The sequence below is a fragment of the Ursus maritimus genome, unplaced genomic scaffold, assembly GCF_017311325.1.
Source record: "Ursus maritimus isolate PB19 unplaced genomic scaffold, ASM1731132v1 scaffold_2, whole genome shotgun sequence".
NCBI classification, from domain to species: Eukaryota; Metazoa; Chordata; class Mammalia; order Carnivora; family Ursidae; genus Ursus; species Ursus maritimus.
Window position 1 is genome coordinate 44,340,684 of NW_024424452.1, and position 14,630 is coordinate 44,355,313.

The following is a 14,630-nucleotide window of genomic DNA, read 5'->3' on the forward strand; positions in this document are numbered from 1 at the left end:
GGGGATTTTTGTTTGTGGAATGTTTGAATTATTCATAATGAGCATGTATTTATTCTTGTGACCAGAAAGACACATTGAAAAAAGATGTATTAGTCGGGGCGCCTGGGTGGCACAGTGGTTAAGCGTCTGCCTTCGGCTCAGGGCGTGATCCCAGCATTGTGGGATCGAGCCCCATATCAGGCTCCTCCGCTATGAGCCTGCTTCTTCCTCTCCCACTCCCCCTGCTTGTGTTCCCTCTCTCGCTGGCTGTCTCTCTCTGTCGAATAAATAAATAAAATCTTAAAAAAAAAAAAAAAAGATGTATTAGAGTCACATCAGCTAGATGGTGGCATAGGAGGCCCAGCCCTTGTCCTCCCGCAGGAATTCCGATTTAACAGCCATGCATGGACACATAGACTTTTAAGAGAGTTCCAGGGTTTCGTTGAGAGGCCTAGCACCCCAACGGAGCACAAAATCTGAGAACAGCCACATTGCAAAGGGTGAGAACAGTTTCACTTGACTTACATCACCCACTCCCCGGGCTGGCACAGCTCAGTGCTTAGAGAGACTCCCTCAATCTGTGGTTCCTCCCACAGGAGACACAGAAAGTGAAAAGAGCGTCCTGCTTCCCCAGCCTTTCCGAACAGGCCTGAGGCTTGCTTCTGTGCCCCAGATTGCTTAAGGAATTTGCATTTCTGCCTCATCGAGGAGCAACTAAGAACAAAGAAAAGGGGCTGGGGCTCACGGCAACTGCAACTGACGTGTGGAGCTCCAAAACCAGCCCATGGACCCTGCCAGTCAGCTGGCCCACTGGTGGCCCTCAGCAGCTGGCCTGTGTCCGCCCCTGCATATGGTGCCCCACTGGCCCCCACCCCCACCCCCACCCCATGCTTGGCCCTACAAACAGCACACGGCTCGCAGCAGCCAGCACGGATGCCAGCAGCTGGCTTGGCTCTGCAGGACTGGGAGAAAGCCCCTAACCCCCGGACGGCTCCTTCAGCAGGCAAGGAGGGTAATGGAGCTCACACGCGTTATCCTGGCATGTCCGCGAACTGCTCTGGGGACTATGGCCCGGTGACTCAGCACTTAGCCTGGCTCTGCAGCGGAGGGAGGAAGGGTATACAATTTCAGTCCTGCATGAGGAGTAAGTCCCAGAGATACACTGGGCTTCTTAGTGCCTATAATTAGCAATATCGTATTATATACCTAAACATTTACAAACAGGATAGGTCTTATGTTAAGCGTTCTTATCACACAAAAAACCTAAAAATTAGGGGGAAAAAAAAGGTTAGAGGAAACTTCTTATAGTACTGATCGTGGTCCTGGTTTCACGAATGTATACTTCTCTCCAAACTCATTAAGTTGTGTGCTTATACGGACCGATGGCTTTTCGTAGGTTGATCATACCTCAATAAAGTGTTGAAAAAAATTGGTTTAAAGATCTCAAACTCACACAAAAAATCAGAAAATTCTTCTCTGGGGATAAAAAGAACGAACTTTTAAAATTTGAGCAGAGAGAAAACGTAGGAAGTGATGTGGCAAGAGGCCCCAGAGGATGTATCCTTCCTCCCTTCTTGAGCTGAGGGTTTGTGAGAAGATTCTGTCAGTTCAGGAGGAGCGCAATTTCATAACAGAAACAAGAGAGCACGACACAGGTGCTCACATTTCTTGAGCTCTTTCGTGTGAAGCACCGCGCAAAGGGCTGTAGGCACATCGTCTTTAATTCTCACAAAACTCCATCGCATATTCATTTATTTATTAAAAAGTATTTGTTGAACATTTTCTATGTGCTAGACACTGTGCTGGGTGCTTCCGGATACAGAGATAACATCATCGTGGTCCCCGTTCCTGGAGAGCATACGGTAGAGTAGGAGAAACAGACATTAAATACAAATAAATATTTAATGACATGTGATAAATGACATGGAAGATATGACAGAATAACAGGGGGTTAAGGTTAGGGTTAGCGTTCGGTACAGGGGTCTGAAGGTCGTTCTTGGAGGGGGGACATATATGAAGGGGGACCTGTAAGGAGGAACCAGACTGGCAGAGAAGGGTCCTCAGGCACATGTGGGTAAACTGTCTCCTCTGATGGGGGGGGGGCGCTGAAAGAGAATCAGAGAAGCCAAATCAGAGAGGGGGCGGAAGGAGACGTGATGGCTGAGGTTGCAGATGGCTCAGGCCATCCAGAGCCACAGAGACTCAGTTTCTTTCCGAGTGCCTGGGAAGTCTTGTAGGGTCGATTTAAAACAGACAAGTGAAGGATCTGATTTATATTAAAAATATTACTCCCCCTGTCTTGTAGAGAATGGATCGGAGGGAGATAAGAACAAAAATCGGGGAAGTGTGTTTGGAGCTTACTGTCCTATTCCACGTTGGAGGTGATGATGGGTTAGCACAGGGCGGAGGTTAAAGGACTGGTGAGAAGTGGGTCGGTCTACAATATGTATTCAGAGGTAGAGTCCAAAGGGCCTGGTGATAGAACAGCTGAAGTCAAGGCTAACTCCGGTTCCTGGTTTGAGGAACAGGCCGATCCCCATTTTTTAGTCTAGGAGACCAGAGCTCAAGGGTTTCAGAACACGTCCCAGGAGATATGTCTAGTCAATGACGCGTGAGGATTTGGGACAAGGCCCGTCCAATTCCAGAGACATCACACATAACAAACACACTGTTCTCTCTCCCAGTGAATCACAATCGGGCTGCTTTCTAGAAGGAGAGGAGTGGTTGTCTTCTGAATTATAATCCTCTGTCAAGCACAAAACTCCATCAGTTGCCAGAGAGAAAGTCAATGTCCAGGCTTGTTCACAGAAGCATTTTTTGGCCTGGAGCGAATTAGAAAATGTTATTTGGATCACACGCTGGAAATGATGTTATTCCTTAGACGTTTGACGTACTTAAGCAGGTTCTAGTCCGAAGAACTGCAAGTAATAAGCCTAAAGATTCAAATTCTGTTGCCAGGCAGAAACCAAGCTGGGTTCTCTCCCATGGGATCAGGAGAAGCTGTGTCATTCCTGGGCTCCTTTTGAGACCTCTCAGCAATTTAGATGACGCTGTCAAGCGCAGTTGTCCTGGAAGAAATAGGTTTACTCTAATGGAAAAAAGAGGAAAATGAAGTCGGTTAGTAGGGACCAGAGATTCAGGCTACGGCTCATGGCTATGGAGAAGGCCTGGAGAGCACTGACTGGTAGATAAGGACATCGATAGCTAAGGCAAAGTTAAATTAAAAATTGAATTTAAAAAAATCTCATTAAATTCAGGAACATTGAAAACTTAGTTATGGGCGGTGACCCTGCAATACAAGACAGCTTCTTGGATATGTTTTGGTGATGTCCTGAGACTTTCTATAACCTGCTGCTATTCGTGTGTCTATAGAACGGCCCCTTTACTCGTACTTCACCTGTAAGCTTACCAGTCTGGGGAGAGAGGTAAGATGTGACAACAGGGGACAGTCACGGGCCTACCTCTTTGGACTGATGAACTGTGGAGTAAATGGTGGAGAAATCACTGCTTTTCACAGGTGTTGGGATATTTGTTTGCTGTAAAAAAAAAATAATCATATACATTTGGCTCACACAGACGAAGAGATATTCCTGCGTAGATAAATGCCGGGGGAAGACAATGTGATACAGAGCAATGATGTCAAAGTTCTTCAGGAGGAAAAGGCTACAGGCTATGTAGCAAGAGGAGCTGGAGACCAAACACCACTAGCTCTCCAACCTGAGAAGTTTAGTGACATTTCCTGAGGCCCACCCAGAAGCACAACCCCCCAGCCAACCAGTGGCTCGAGAGCCAGAAAGGGACAGGGCGATCTTGTCAGCAGGTGGTGGGAAGAAAAGGAAGCATTCTTCCCCGCGTCCGACCTGACTCTCCTGCCTCCATTGTAAGAACTGACTTCTATACCAGAATTATACAAAGTGTTGCATCTTTTGTCTGAGATCTTTACTAGCTATAAATGGAGGTATTGCCTGCTCCAGTTTGTCCCTGTGACTCGAATTGCCTTGTCATCATGCCATTGGGTTCTCCTCAAGCCTGAGGGACCGATAAGCGGGAGGAAGACCCAGTCTCAAGAATGGCTCTGCTTAGAATACAAAGTACAGTAATAACAGCAGAAGTCCCCTGTGCTCATAAGTTTTGACACTTAAAAGTTATTAAGGAATATTCAGGGTATTTTTTTTTAAGATTTTATTTATTTATTTGACAGAGATAGAGACAGCCAGCGAGAGAGAGAGAACACAAGCAGGGGGAGTGGGAGAGGAAGAAGCAGGCTCATAGCGGAGGAGCCTGATGTGGGGCTCGATCCCGGAACACCGGGATCACGCTCTGAGCTGAAGGCAGACGCTTAACGACTGCGCCACCCAGGCACCCCGAGGAATATTCAGGGTATTAATCAAAACCTCTGGAACTCTCCAAAGTATAATTTTTGCTAAAGAAGAAGCTAGCACATTTGCTGGAGATTAATGTATTGGTTTGTTGAGGGTGATTCATCTGGTCTTCAACAGGGCTTTGGAAAGGCGATAGAAACATTTGAACAAGTGGGAGTACCCCTTCTTGTTACCTCTCTTCAAGGAGCCTACCTTGTAAATAACTGATGGGCTGTGTGAAGGGACATTCACTTGGAGAATCTAAGATTTCTAGCTGGATCATTGCTCCCGTGAGTTGGCGAATGCTGAATTATCTTGGCTTACTTTTCAGAAGATGGGCGGTATTATTTAGAAATGTTCACCTGCAGGAGCTTTACTCTGGGGGTGGTGGGAAACTGCTGATGTGTGGCAGAGGCGTTCCTGGTGGCTGACCAAGGCCATCTGGCATGTTGCGGATGGGGGCTGAGGGTTGAAGCCTGCTCTTGCCTTTACTGTGTTCTACTGTTGCAAATCCTTGCCCCACTTCCCTCTTGAGAGACTGTTTCTGAGTTCCCCTATTTCCACTACTTCCAGGGTGAGAAATCCCCTGCTATAGAATTGTCTGCTCTGGAAACTCTCAGACTTAAATGAACTCTGATCCATTCAGCAAGTATTTACTGTGCATTGTGCTCAGGGAAGAGAGAGGAAGACGTAATTGTCACTTCAGGTAGCTTGTAATTAAGCTGAGAAGGGACAAGACTCACTGATGCATCATGCAGTTACAGGACCGTGTAAAGCAGGGTATGAACCGACACACCACGGGGCTTGAGCCCTGGGGGCTAGCTAGAGCCCACACACGAGGTCGTAGCTCCTGCCACTGCCTCCCCTCTCCTCGACGGCGTGCGTCATTGGGTTAGTCAGATGATTGTGGTGACAAGTTTGTGAATAAAGACTATAAAAACCATGCCAATGATGGAGTATAAAGCTGAAAGGACTCACCTTGTTTGGATGAGTGACACAAGCATACACGGTGTTCCCTGGAGAGACGGAGACATAATCTAAGTTCCTTATGGTGTCTGCTGTTAACACAAGAAGGCACAGTCAGTGTCCTGCTCCCCTGGGACCTCTGTCTACACCAGGGCACTTTTTGGGTCCAAAGAGGCAGTTGTTCAAGGCAGTGCCCTTCCCCAGGGTTCGTTCACTTTTGACAGTCTTTGAAGTTCTGGGCTGAACCAGAACCTTCTCAGCCATGTGCTCTATTTCTGACCTCATCTCCTGGGGGGATGTGGTCTAGAGGTACCCTAAAGCTTCAGAGTCTTCCTCTGGATTCACATTGGGCCAGGGAGCTCCTGGGACCAAAGAGCACAGCCTACACAAGGGCTAGAGAACCTTGTTGGCAAGCTTAGTGGAGCCAGATTATTTCACCTATATGATATTATTCAACTTCTCGGATTATATTATTAATGATTATACTATAGGTGATTATACTATGGATGATTATACTCTAGATTTATATTATATTATATTATATTATATTATATTATATTAATTATATATGAGAAACTAGAGGCTCAGAAAGTTCAATTAACGTGGCACAAAGTCACGTGGGAATGATGGAATGGGAACTTAGATGTCTGCCTTCTGACTGAATCTACTGTTTGTCCTCTACACACGATGTCGTGTAGCTCTCACCCAGGAAATGAGACTCACAGCCAATCTGAAGCCAGTACCTGTGTTCCTGTCTCCATATCAGACTACCTGTTTGGACTGGGTCTACTCAGTATTCAAATCTTGGCTGAAAGAGTGATGGGCTCAAGAAGTTGGTCTTTGGACCTTGGACGCTCTGATCCCGTCCTTGCCCTGGATTTGTTGGCAGACCGGCCATGAGCCTTTCCCTGGCACCTGGTTTCTCATCAGCAGGGTGGGGAATGACCCTAATCCCACTCCAGGAAACTGCGTGAGTGACTGGTTTGCATACTTGTAAGGGACCCTTTAGGTCCCAGAGGGGACAGACATGCATAGTTACAGGTCAACTCCTTTTGCACCATCCGGTCCATCTGAGTAGTGACATTCTGACTCCCTCCTCTCTCATTATCCAGCCCTCTGACCAGCCCTTTTCCTCCTCCACTAGGCTCTCCCCATCTGTTTTATGATTAGGAGCTAAGAGTCTGCAAGCTCACCAGGACTCTGGGTTTGAGGAGTAGAGAAATGAAAGATGCCTAGAAAATAAAATCAGGGAAATTGAAATTTGTAAGTGTAGGGGGAGAGGCTCCCACACCCTACCCCAAGCCCACAGGTGGTGTCTCTCTAGAGGATGTGGTGGGGGGAGGGGCTGAAGGGGAAGGGCAGCCAGGCCTTGAGGCTTGGTCATGCATTTTCCAGTAGGACCCACCCCCCTTGGGAGATTAATAGGTGTGGGGTCACATCCCAGGGGGTGTGCCAGTGAACCACCCTCCCTCCCTTTACCTGTCCTCCACAAACAACCTTTTTTCCTCCAAACAAATAACCCTATCGTGATGATTATACACATCAAAATAGCTGTAACCACAATTATAATCCATTTGGTATCAGGGTGATTTTTCGTATTCAAAACACCTGAAAAAAGAAAAAAGAAGTTGCATTTGAGACACAGGAAGTGTTTTCCTCAAAGCCTCCCCTGAGCCTCTTCTAGGCCGCCTTTGGGGGCTGGCTAGGCTCTGGTTCTGGGTAGATTTTCTGAGAGTGGGAGTCCGTGTGGCAGACAGGGCAGGAGCCCGGTAGAGCCAGAGTGGGGAGCAGTTCTGACTCCCCAAGAACTTTGCTCCTGGGCTCTTCGTGGGCTGGAGGAAGGGTCGGGGGAGGGAGGGAGGGTGGAGAGGCCTCTGGAGGTAGTGAGAGGCACAGAGCTGCAGGAATGTCTGTCCTCTCCTAGCGGGGTTTGGCTGCCTCCCACTGGGCCACTGTTTTGGGGAATCACCTTGGGCAGGAGGGACACACCACAGCCCGCAGCTGCTCAAGGCTCTCAGAGGGACCTGAGACAGACTGTTACCTTTGCAGAGACTCTGGGTGGAGACAGAGAAAGCTATGCTGCTGACAGGATTCTCCGCTATGCAGGTGTACTTCTGGTCACTGGAATTCTTGGGGTCCCAGGAGATAGTGAGGTTTGCTTCCTTTATGGATGTGTTTCCTACCACGTGCCACCGTAACAAGCTGTCATTTGAATTCTCCACAGAGCAGGTCAGGTGTATCTCACAGGTCCCAATCTCAGACAGCCTAGTGTGATTGGTAATTCGTAAGTTCCTCAGTTGTCCTGCGTGCAGAGAAAAGACTCGAACTAACAACAAATGGCTTGGTTCAGCACTCCGTGAAAAATATCCTTCCCACCACAGAATGTTCCTGTATTCCACCTAACACTCTCCTGTTGGCCTAACTGATGGCCCCAAGTTCTGGGGTGACCACATGAGGAAGGGCACCAGCAGGAGCCAGAGGAGCCAGAGGGAGAAGTGGGTAGGGAGACACTGACTAGGTAGATGATTCTGGGCTGCTCGATTGACTTTCTGGGCCCCAGTTTATTCCTGGTGTCCTTCCTAGCCTTGTACATGGACCTTGTGTGAAGACACAGGGGAGTTCAGCTGAGGGTCAACTCTACCTTAGCCAGAGCAGAAACCAGTAGACCAGACTCAAGAACCGTGTTTTCTCAGCCACCAGAATTCCCTAGCTGGGGAGGAAATTAAAAGCTGAACGTCCTTAAGGAACTGTATTTCTCACAAATCTGCAGGAATCCTGGGCCTCATGCTACCGGCTGCTGGCTCCCATGATGACAAAGTGACTGAGGTGGGACGCCAGCAAGACAGAGAGGGAAATGTTGAGAGCTTAAAGACCGGGAAAGGAGTGAAACTGAATGAGCAAGCAAGTCTAGGGAGCAAAGAAGTACAATACGTTCAGGCATGTGAGAGAACATCTGCTGTAGAAATTTCTGAGAGCAGAGACCAGAAAATACTGGCTATTAAGATGTCAGTAGCCTTGAATCAACAGGGACGTGGGAGCGATACAGAAAAGTCTACTGACCTGGACTTGGCCTGAGGGTAGCGGTGACCCAGGGAAGCACTGGATGTCTCCCACTGTCTGGTGGGAAGAGATTGAGGAATGCTCTAAGCTTCGTGAATGGAGTAGGAGGTGGGGCATATTTTGACAGAAAGGAGATGTCGTGTAATGGCAAGTGTTGGATTTGGAATTAGGAAGACCTGGGTTAGACTCGTGGCTTTGTCACTTACTGGTTACATGACGATGGATATGTTTGTAATCTCTCCAAGCCTCAGTTTCCTTATCTGTAAACCTGGGCAATAACACCAACTTCTTAGGGAATTATGAGGGTGAACTGAGACAGTGCCTAGCACAGCAATGGCCAATATGTGGCACGAATGCCACATTTCCCTCAACCTGTGTGCCTGGCTGACCTCAAAACTCTATCTGGTTACCTTTTTCCACTTAAGGAATAGAAAACTGCCTACGTGACATTTCCTCTTGGATGTAATGTGTACCTCAAACTCAACATGTTCCAGAGGACTCCTGTTTTCCTCTCCCAAACCTGTCAGTCTGCTGTCTTCAGCACCCTAGTTGAAACCGCCTTTCCAGCCACTCAGGCCAAAAGCCCTGGAGCCACGCGTGACTCACCTTCTCATCTCATCCACACCAGGATATCCTGGTGGCTTTACCTCCAGACTATATCCCTTCTCCTTTCCTCCCCTGCTACCATCCTGGGGCAAAGCAGCAGTATCTCTTGCTTGGATTGCCACGGTGGCCTGCCTGGTACGCTGGCTTCTTCTGCTGGCCCCTGGAGTCTATTCTTAACAGCCAAAAGGATCCATTAAGCAAGTAAGTCAAGTCATACGACTGCTCTACAAAGCCCTCCGAAGGTTCTCATCTCACAGAAGAGAAGCCAAAGTCCCTGCGATGGCTCTCAGAGCCTTACCTGATGCGGTCCCTGCTTCTTTACTGACCTTGTTTCCTATTACTCTCCCCTCACTCTGCTCCTTGGTGTTGGACCCCCTTGGTGCTCTTTGAGCATGCCGGGTCCAGGGAATGCATATGCTGGGAGGCTCTTCCTTCAAAAATCTGCATGGCTCACTCCCTCACCTCCAACAGGTCTTGGCTCAAATGCTATTTAGTCAGTGAGGCCTTTTATGACCACCCCATTTAGAACTCACCCCTGTTCCCTGGCACTCCTGATGTCAAAGGGCCCTGAGAAGGGATTGGCATTGAATCTGGGGAGTATGGTTATTGCAGAAGTCACGCTTGGTCTTCTGGAGAATGGCAGAAGGACATCCTCTCAACAAATATGAAGGAGCCTGATATGGGTCTATTCTCAGATTTTCGACTGGATGTCTCTCTTCTCTCCAGGATCCTAGCTCTGCTTTGGTGATCCTGGTCACCCTGAGGGATTGTGCTTGTTGTGGGTTGAATGATGACACCCCCCCACCCCTCGGCCAAAAGATATCCCCATGTCCTAATTCCCAGAATGTTATTTGGAAAAGGGTCTTTGCAGATATAATTAAGTAAGATGAGGAGACGGGTGGGCCCTAAATCCAATGACAAGGGTCCTTGTAAGAGGAAAGCAGAGCGATATTTGAGACAGAAGAGGAGATCACACGGGGGGGGGGGGCAGACTGGCGTGATGCAGTCACAGACCAACAAACACCGCGGAATGCCAACAGCACCCGGAAGCCGGAAGAAGCAAAGAACAGATGGCCCGTAGGGCCTCCAGAGGGAGCGTGGCCCTGCCCACATCTGGATTTGGGACTTCTGGCCTCTGGAATTGAGAGAGAATAAAATTTCTGTTGTTGGGGCGCCTGGGTGGCACAGCGGTTAAGCGTCTGCCTTCCGCTCAGGGCGTGATCCTGGCGTTATGGGATCGAGCCCCACATCAGGCTCCTCCGCTATGAGCCTGCTTCTTCCTCTCCCACTCCCCCTGCCTGTGTTCCCTCTCTCGCTGGCTCTCTCTCTCTCTGTCAAATAAATAAATAAAATCTTAAAAAAAAAAAAAAACTCTGTTGTTGTAAGCCACCGGATTTGTGGTGTTTTGTTTTGGCAGCCCCAAGAAACTAATGCAGTTTGCCCCTTTGGTTGGAATTCCTGTTGCGGACTTTCTAGGCAATGCTCTTTCCTATCATGTTTACCTGTTCTGTGTCCTATTCCTTTAGGGACATGACTTTGACCAATCTAACATGGCAAATCCACCAAATATTCGTGGGATTCTAAAGGTTCACATGTAACCTTTTGTGGTGACATTTTAACTAAAGTGCTTTTTTTTTTTTTGGATTCCATGTCTTAACCCGAAAGACTCTGGGTGAATTTTAGATACCATGGATTCTGGAGTAGGTAAGAATTATAGAATCCCGGTGGCCTTTAGAGTTGCCAGTTTAATGCTTGACTCTCCTGTACGACATTCTCACCAAGTGATTATCTTAAAGCCGTTCATGGCATTTCTGAATATCACCGATTGCTAGAAGGATTTTCTTTTCTAATACTGACTCATAAACTGTCTCCTAGTTTCCATAATTTTATGTTGAGGATATGAGCCATCTGGGGAAAATATTGTTAGAAATTAAATAACCTTGGGACCCCTGGGTGGCTCAGTCGATTACGCGTCTGCCTTCAGTTCAGGTCATGATCCCAGGGTCCTGGGATCAAGTCCCACATCGAGCTCCTTCTCCCTCTGCCTCCCGCTTCCCCTGGTTGTGTGTGCTCTCCCTCTCTCCCTGACAAATAAATAAATAAATAAATAAATAAATAAATAAATAAAATCCTTAAGAAAAAAGAAGTTAAATAAGCTTGATAGAAAAGATCTTTCTTATTATCAGTTCATCCTTACAGAGCACTTTCTAGGTAGACCCCTGTTCTGTACACTGATCACTCCATGGGGTCAGACTGGCCTTTGTGTAAAGGGCGCTATCATGTTGGGTACTCTCCCACTTACTGTCTCCATGACCGTAGGCAGGCTGCTGGGACTGACTCGAGGCCTCAGGGGTAACGGTGGCACCTGCCTCATGGACTTATTGTGAAGAATATACTACGGATACAGGTAATACACCAGGTAACAGAGTCACAGCGACTCCGCTTCTATTACTTCCAGTACATTTCCGGTGGAGGGGGACGATTTTAGTGTGTGAGTGACAGTGATGTGATTTGAGGCCAGGAGTCACAAGACCTAGGTTCTATTCTCCACTCTGTCACTCATCGGCCGAGCAATGCCATTGACTTGCTTTCCTGCCAGACCTCAGTCGGACTGCAAATGCCACGCTCTTTACTCCTGGGCTACCGTGCACACTTGCGGGCACAGGACTGGACATCTGTGCTACCCTTCAGTCCATACACAATTACACCCCATGCTGTGACTCACTGAAGACCTGCAGAGTGTAACAGGAAAACTCGGTAGAGGTTTGCATGGTTATCTGGGCACAGTAAAGTCCTGCGTCTGCCGCCGTCAGGTTGCTGAGTAGTAAGGAGTAGTTCTCCATTATCTGCAGTCGATGTTTCCGTTCTGTGTCCGTCACCGAGACCCGCACGTCGGGAGCAGCTTTCGGCAATATGAAGGTGACAGATTTTCCATTGTGAAGCCAGGTGATGGACTGAATATCGTCACGTGCGGGAAGCTTCAGGGAAAGAGTTACTGACTCCCCCAGAATCCCATTCACCGTCAGTGGGTTGGCGCTGTCTTGTGGAGCTGAGTTCCCTGCAAACACAGAAGGGAAACGGCTATAACCATCCCCCTCTGCCCACTCCTTGCTCCCCACGCCCTTTCCCCCAACTCTGCCCGTCAGTTAGAGCCTGCTGATACTGATGCCCAGAGATACGAGCAAGAGAGACAGGGGTTAGCCGAAGCGTTGAAATGGACAATCCCAGAGGTTCCACCCCCAGCAAGATGTCTGGCGTTCTTGGAGAACGGGCAGTTGGCCCAGACGGTTCTGGCCCAGTCCACCCTCCCACACTGGTCGGTCACTCCAGAGTCATGGGCACAATATCTGAGTCCAACTTCTGAGTTCTCTGGGCAGGAGGTGGAGGGGGACAGGGAACTGCATCCACTCCCTGGCACAGGCTCCCGCAACCACAAGTCTTTGCTGATGAACTTACTGAGCAGTTACTGTGCTCAACATAGTAGGTTTGTGGGGTTTAGAGGACGGACGATAAGAATTTACAGCTCTTCTTACTCATTATTTCCTTTGATGCTGTTACAATTCTGGGAGGCAGGTAGGATGGATAGTACTATCTCCATTTATAGATGAAGGAACTGAGGCATAGAGAGTTTAATTCATTTCCCCGGGGTTGTCCAGCTAAAGAATAAGAGTCAGGATTCAAACCCAACTATTCTTTTTTTTTTTTTTAAAGATTTTATTTATTTATTTGACAGAGAGAGACAGCCAGCGAGAGAGGGAACACAAGCAGGGGGAGTGGGAGAGGAAGAAGCAGGCTCATAGCGGAGGAGACTGACATGGGGCTCGATCCCAGAACGCCGGGATCACGCCCTGAGCCGAAGGCAGACGCTTAACGACTGAGCCACCCAGGCGCCCCTCAAACCCAACTATTCTGACTTCAGCCACTTTGTGCTCTTTTTATGATCCCAGAAGATACCTTTTCTACTCTCAAACAGATGATAGTCTAATCGAGGAGATAAAACTGATAAATATAAAGTAATAAATACAAGGAGCGACTGGGCGGTTCAGTTGGCTAAGCGTCTGACTACTGATTTTGGCTCAGGCATGATCTCAGGGTCGTGGGATTGAACCCCACATCGGGCTCTGCGCTCAGCGGGCAGTCGGCTTGAAGAATCTCTCCCTCTGCCTCTGCCCCTCCCCCTGCTCATGCGCACTCTCTCCATATCTAAAATAAAGAAATAAACCTTTTTTAAAAAAGTAATAAATATAACTTCAAAGGAAGAGATAATGGGCATATCCTCCTGAGCGTATCTCAGAGCCATTAATGTTTGAGCACAAAAGGTGAGATAGTCACAACGATTCTTAAAGAAGATGCTTCCTGGGGCACCTGGGTGGCTCAGTCGTTAAGCATCTGCCTTCGGCTCGGGGCGTGATCCCGGGGTCCTGGGATCCCTACTCCGCTGGGAGCCTGCTTCTTCCTCTCCCACTCCCCCTGCTGGTGTTCCCTCTCTCGCTGGCTGTCTCTGTCAAATAAATACATAAGCATCTTTAAAAAATAAAAATAAAATAAAATAAAGAAGATGCTTTCTTAGCGCCCTTTGCAAATACTGAGCACTTACCACGCCATTTTGCAGTCCTGGTCACCCGTTTGTCTAACTGACCCTTCCTTAAATATCTTTGTAGCTCAGCATTGTGCCCGACATGAAGTAGGATCTGGGAATGTTTGAGTGAATCAGGGAAGAAGTAACTGAAGCCATGACCCCAACCCTCTCCAGATCTCTTACTTCTCAGGGCAGACTCTGAGCAGGGAGGAAATACCTCTCGAGACCCTGACGCTCAGCTCCTGGGTGAGCTCACGTTTCCTCTCCCCTTCCTGGACTGTCACGTGGGTGCTGGGCACAGACGCACTGCACGCAGTCCCCTCTGTACCCCGGCTTTGCCATCAGGAGTTTAATGGGCCCTTGTCATCTGAACCCTTCTGCCCTCTAGGAACCACGTGGGTGAATATCACAAGCAAAATCTTGAGCAAAGATTCATTTGGCTTTTATTTTTACTATTGATTCCATTTAGTGAAAGTAAAAGCAGCAAAACGAATCTGCTACTAGAAGTCAGGACAGTGGTCACCTTTGAGGAGGAGGGAGAGCGCAGGTAGGAGGAAGCATCGACGGGGAATTCTGGAGTGCTGCTAATGTTCTATTTCTTGACCTGTGGCTGGATACACAGATTTATTCATTTTATGATAACTCATTGAGTTCACACTTAGGATTTGTACAGTTTTCTTGCTGTGTGTTATATTTCTTTTTTTTTTAATTTAAATTGATTAACATATAGTGTATTATTAGTTTCAAAGGGAGAGTATAGTGATTCATGAGCTGCATACAACACCCAGTGCTCATTACAGCAAGTGCCCTCCTTAATGCCCATCATTCAGTTAGCCCATCCCCCACTCCGCTCCCCTCCAGCAACCCTCAGTTTGTTTCCTAGAGTTGAGAGTCTCTTATGGTTTGTCTCCCTCTCTGATTTTGTCTTATTTTATTTTTCCCTCCCTTCCCCTATGATCATGTTTTGTTTCTTAAATTCCACATATGAGTGAAACCATATGAGAATTGTTTTTCTCTGACTGACTTATTTCCCTCAGCATAATACCCTCTAGTTCCATCCACGTCATTGCAAATGGTAA

At 47.9% G+C, this 14,630-nt stretch overlaps 1 protein-coding gene across 5 annotated transcripts in view; it reads right to left on the reverse strand.

The window, feature by feature from the left end:
• Positions 1-1,714: 1,714 nt before the first annotated feature.
• SLAMF6 (SLAM family member 6) overlaps positions 1,715-14,630 on the reverse strand; it is a 33,345-nt gene continuing 20,429 nt past the window's right edge. Inside the window, exons 2-8 of one of the 5 annotated variants that reach the window (XM_040635917.1) lie at positions 11,698-12,030; positions 7,348-7,608; positions 6,804-6,914; positions 6,500-6,538; positions 5,319-5,395; positions 3,441-3,515; positions 1,715-3,067 (exon numbers count right to left, since the gene is read on the reverse strand). In XM_040635917.1, coding sequence (XP_040491851.1) covers positions 3,020-3,067; positions 3,441-3,515; positions 5,319-5,395; positions 6,500-6,538; positions 6,804-6,914; positions 7,348-7,608; positions 11,698-12,030 — 944 coding nt within the window. In that variant the 3' untranslated portion in view covers positions 1,715-3,019. Of the gene's footprint in view, positions 3,068-3,440; positions 3,516-5,318; positions 5,399-6,499; positions 6,539-6,785; positions 6,915-7,347; positions 7,609-11,697; positions 12,031-14,630 lie in introns of all 5 variants that reach the window. The other 4 variants (XM_040635916.1, XM_008700688.2, XM_008700686.2 and 1 more) reach the window with 4 other exon arrangements.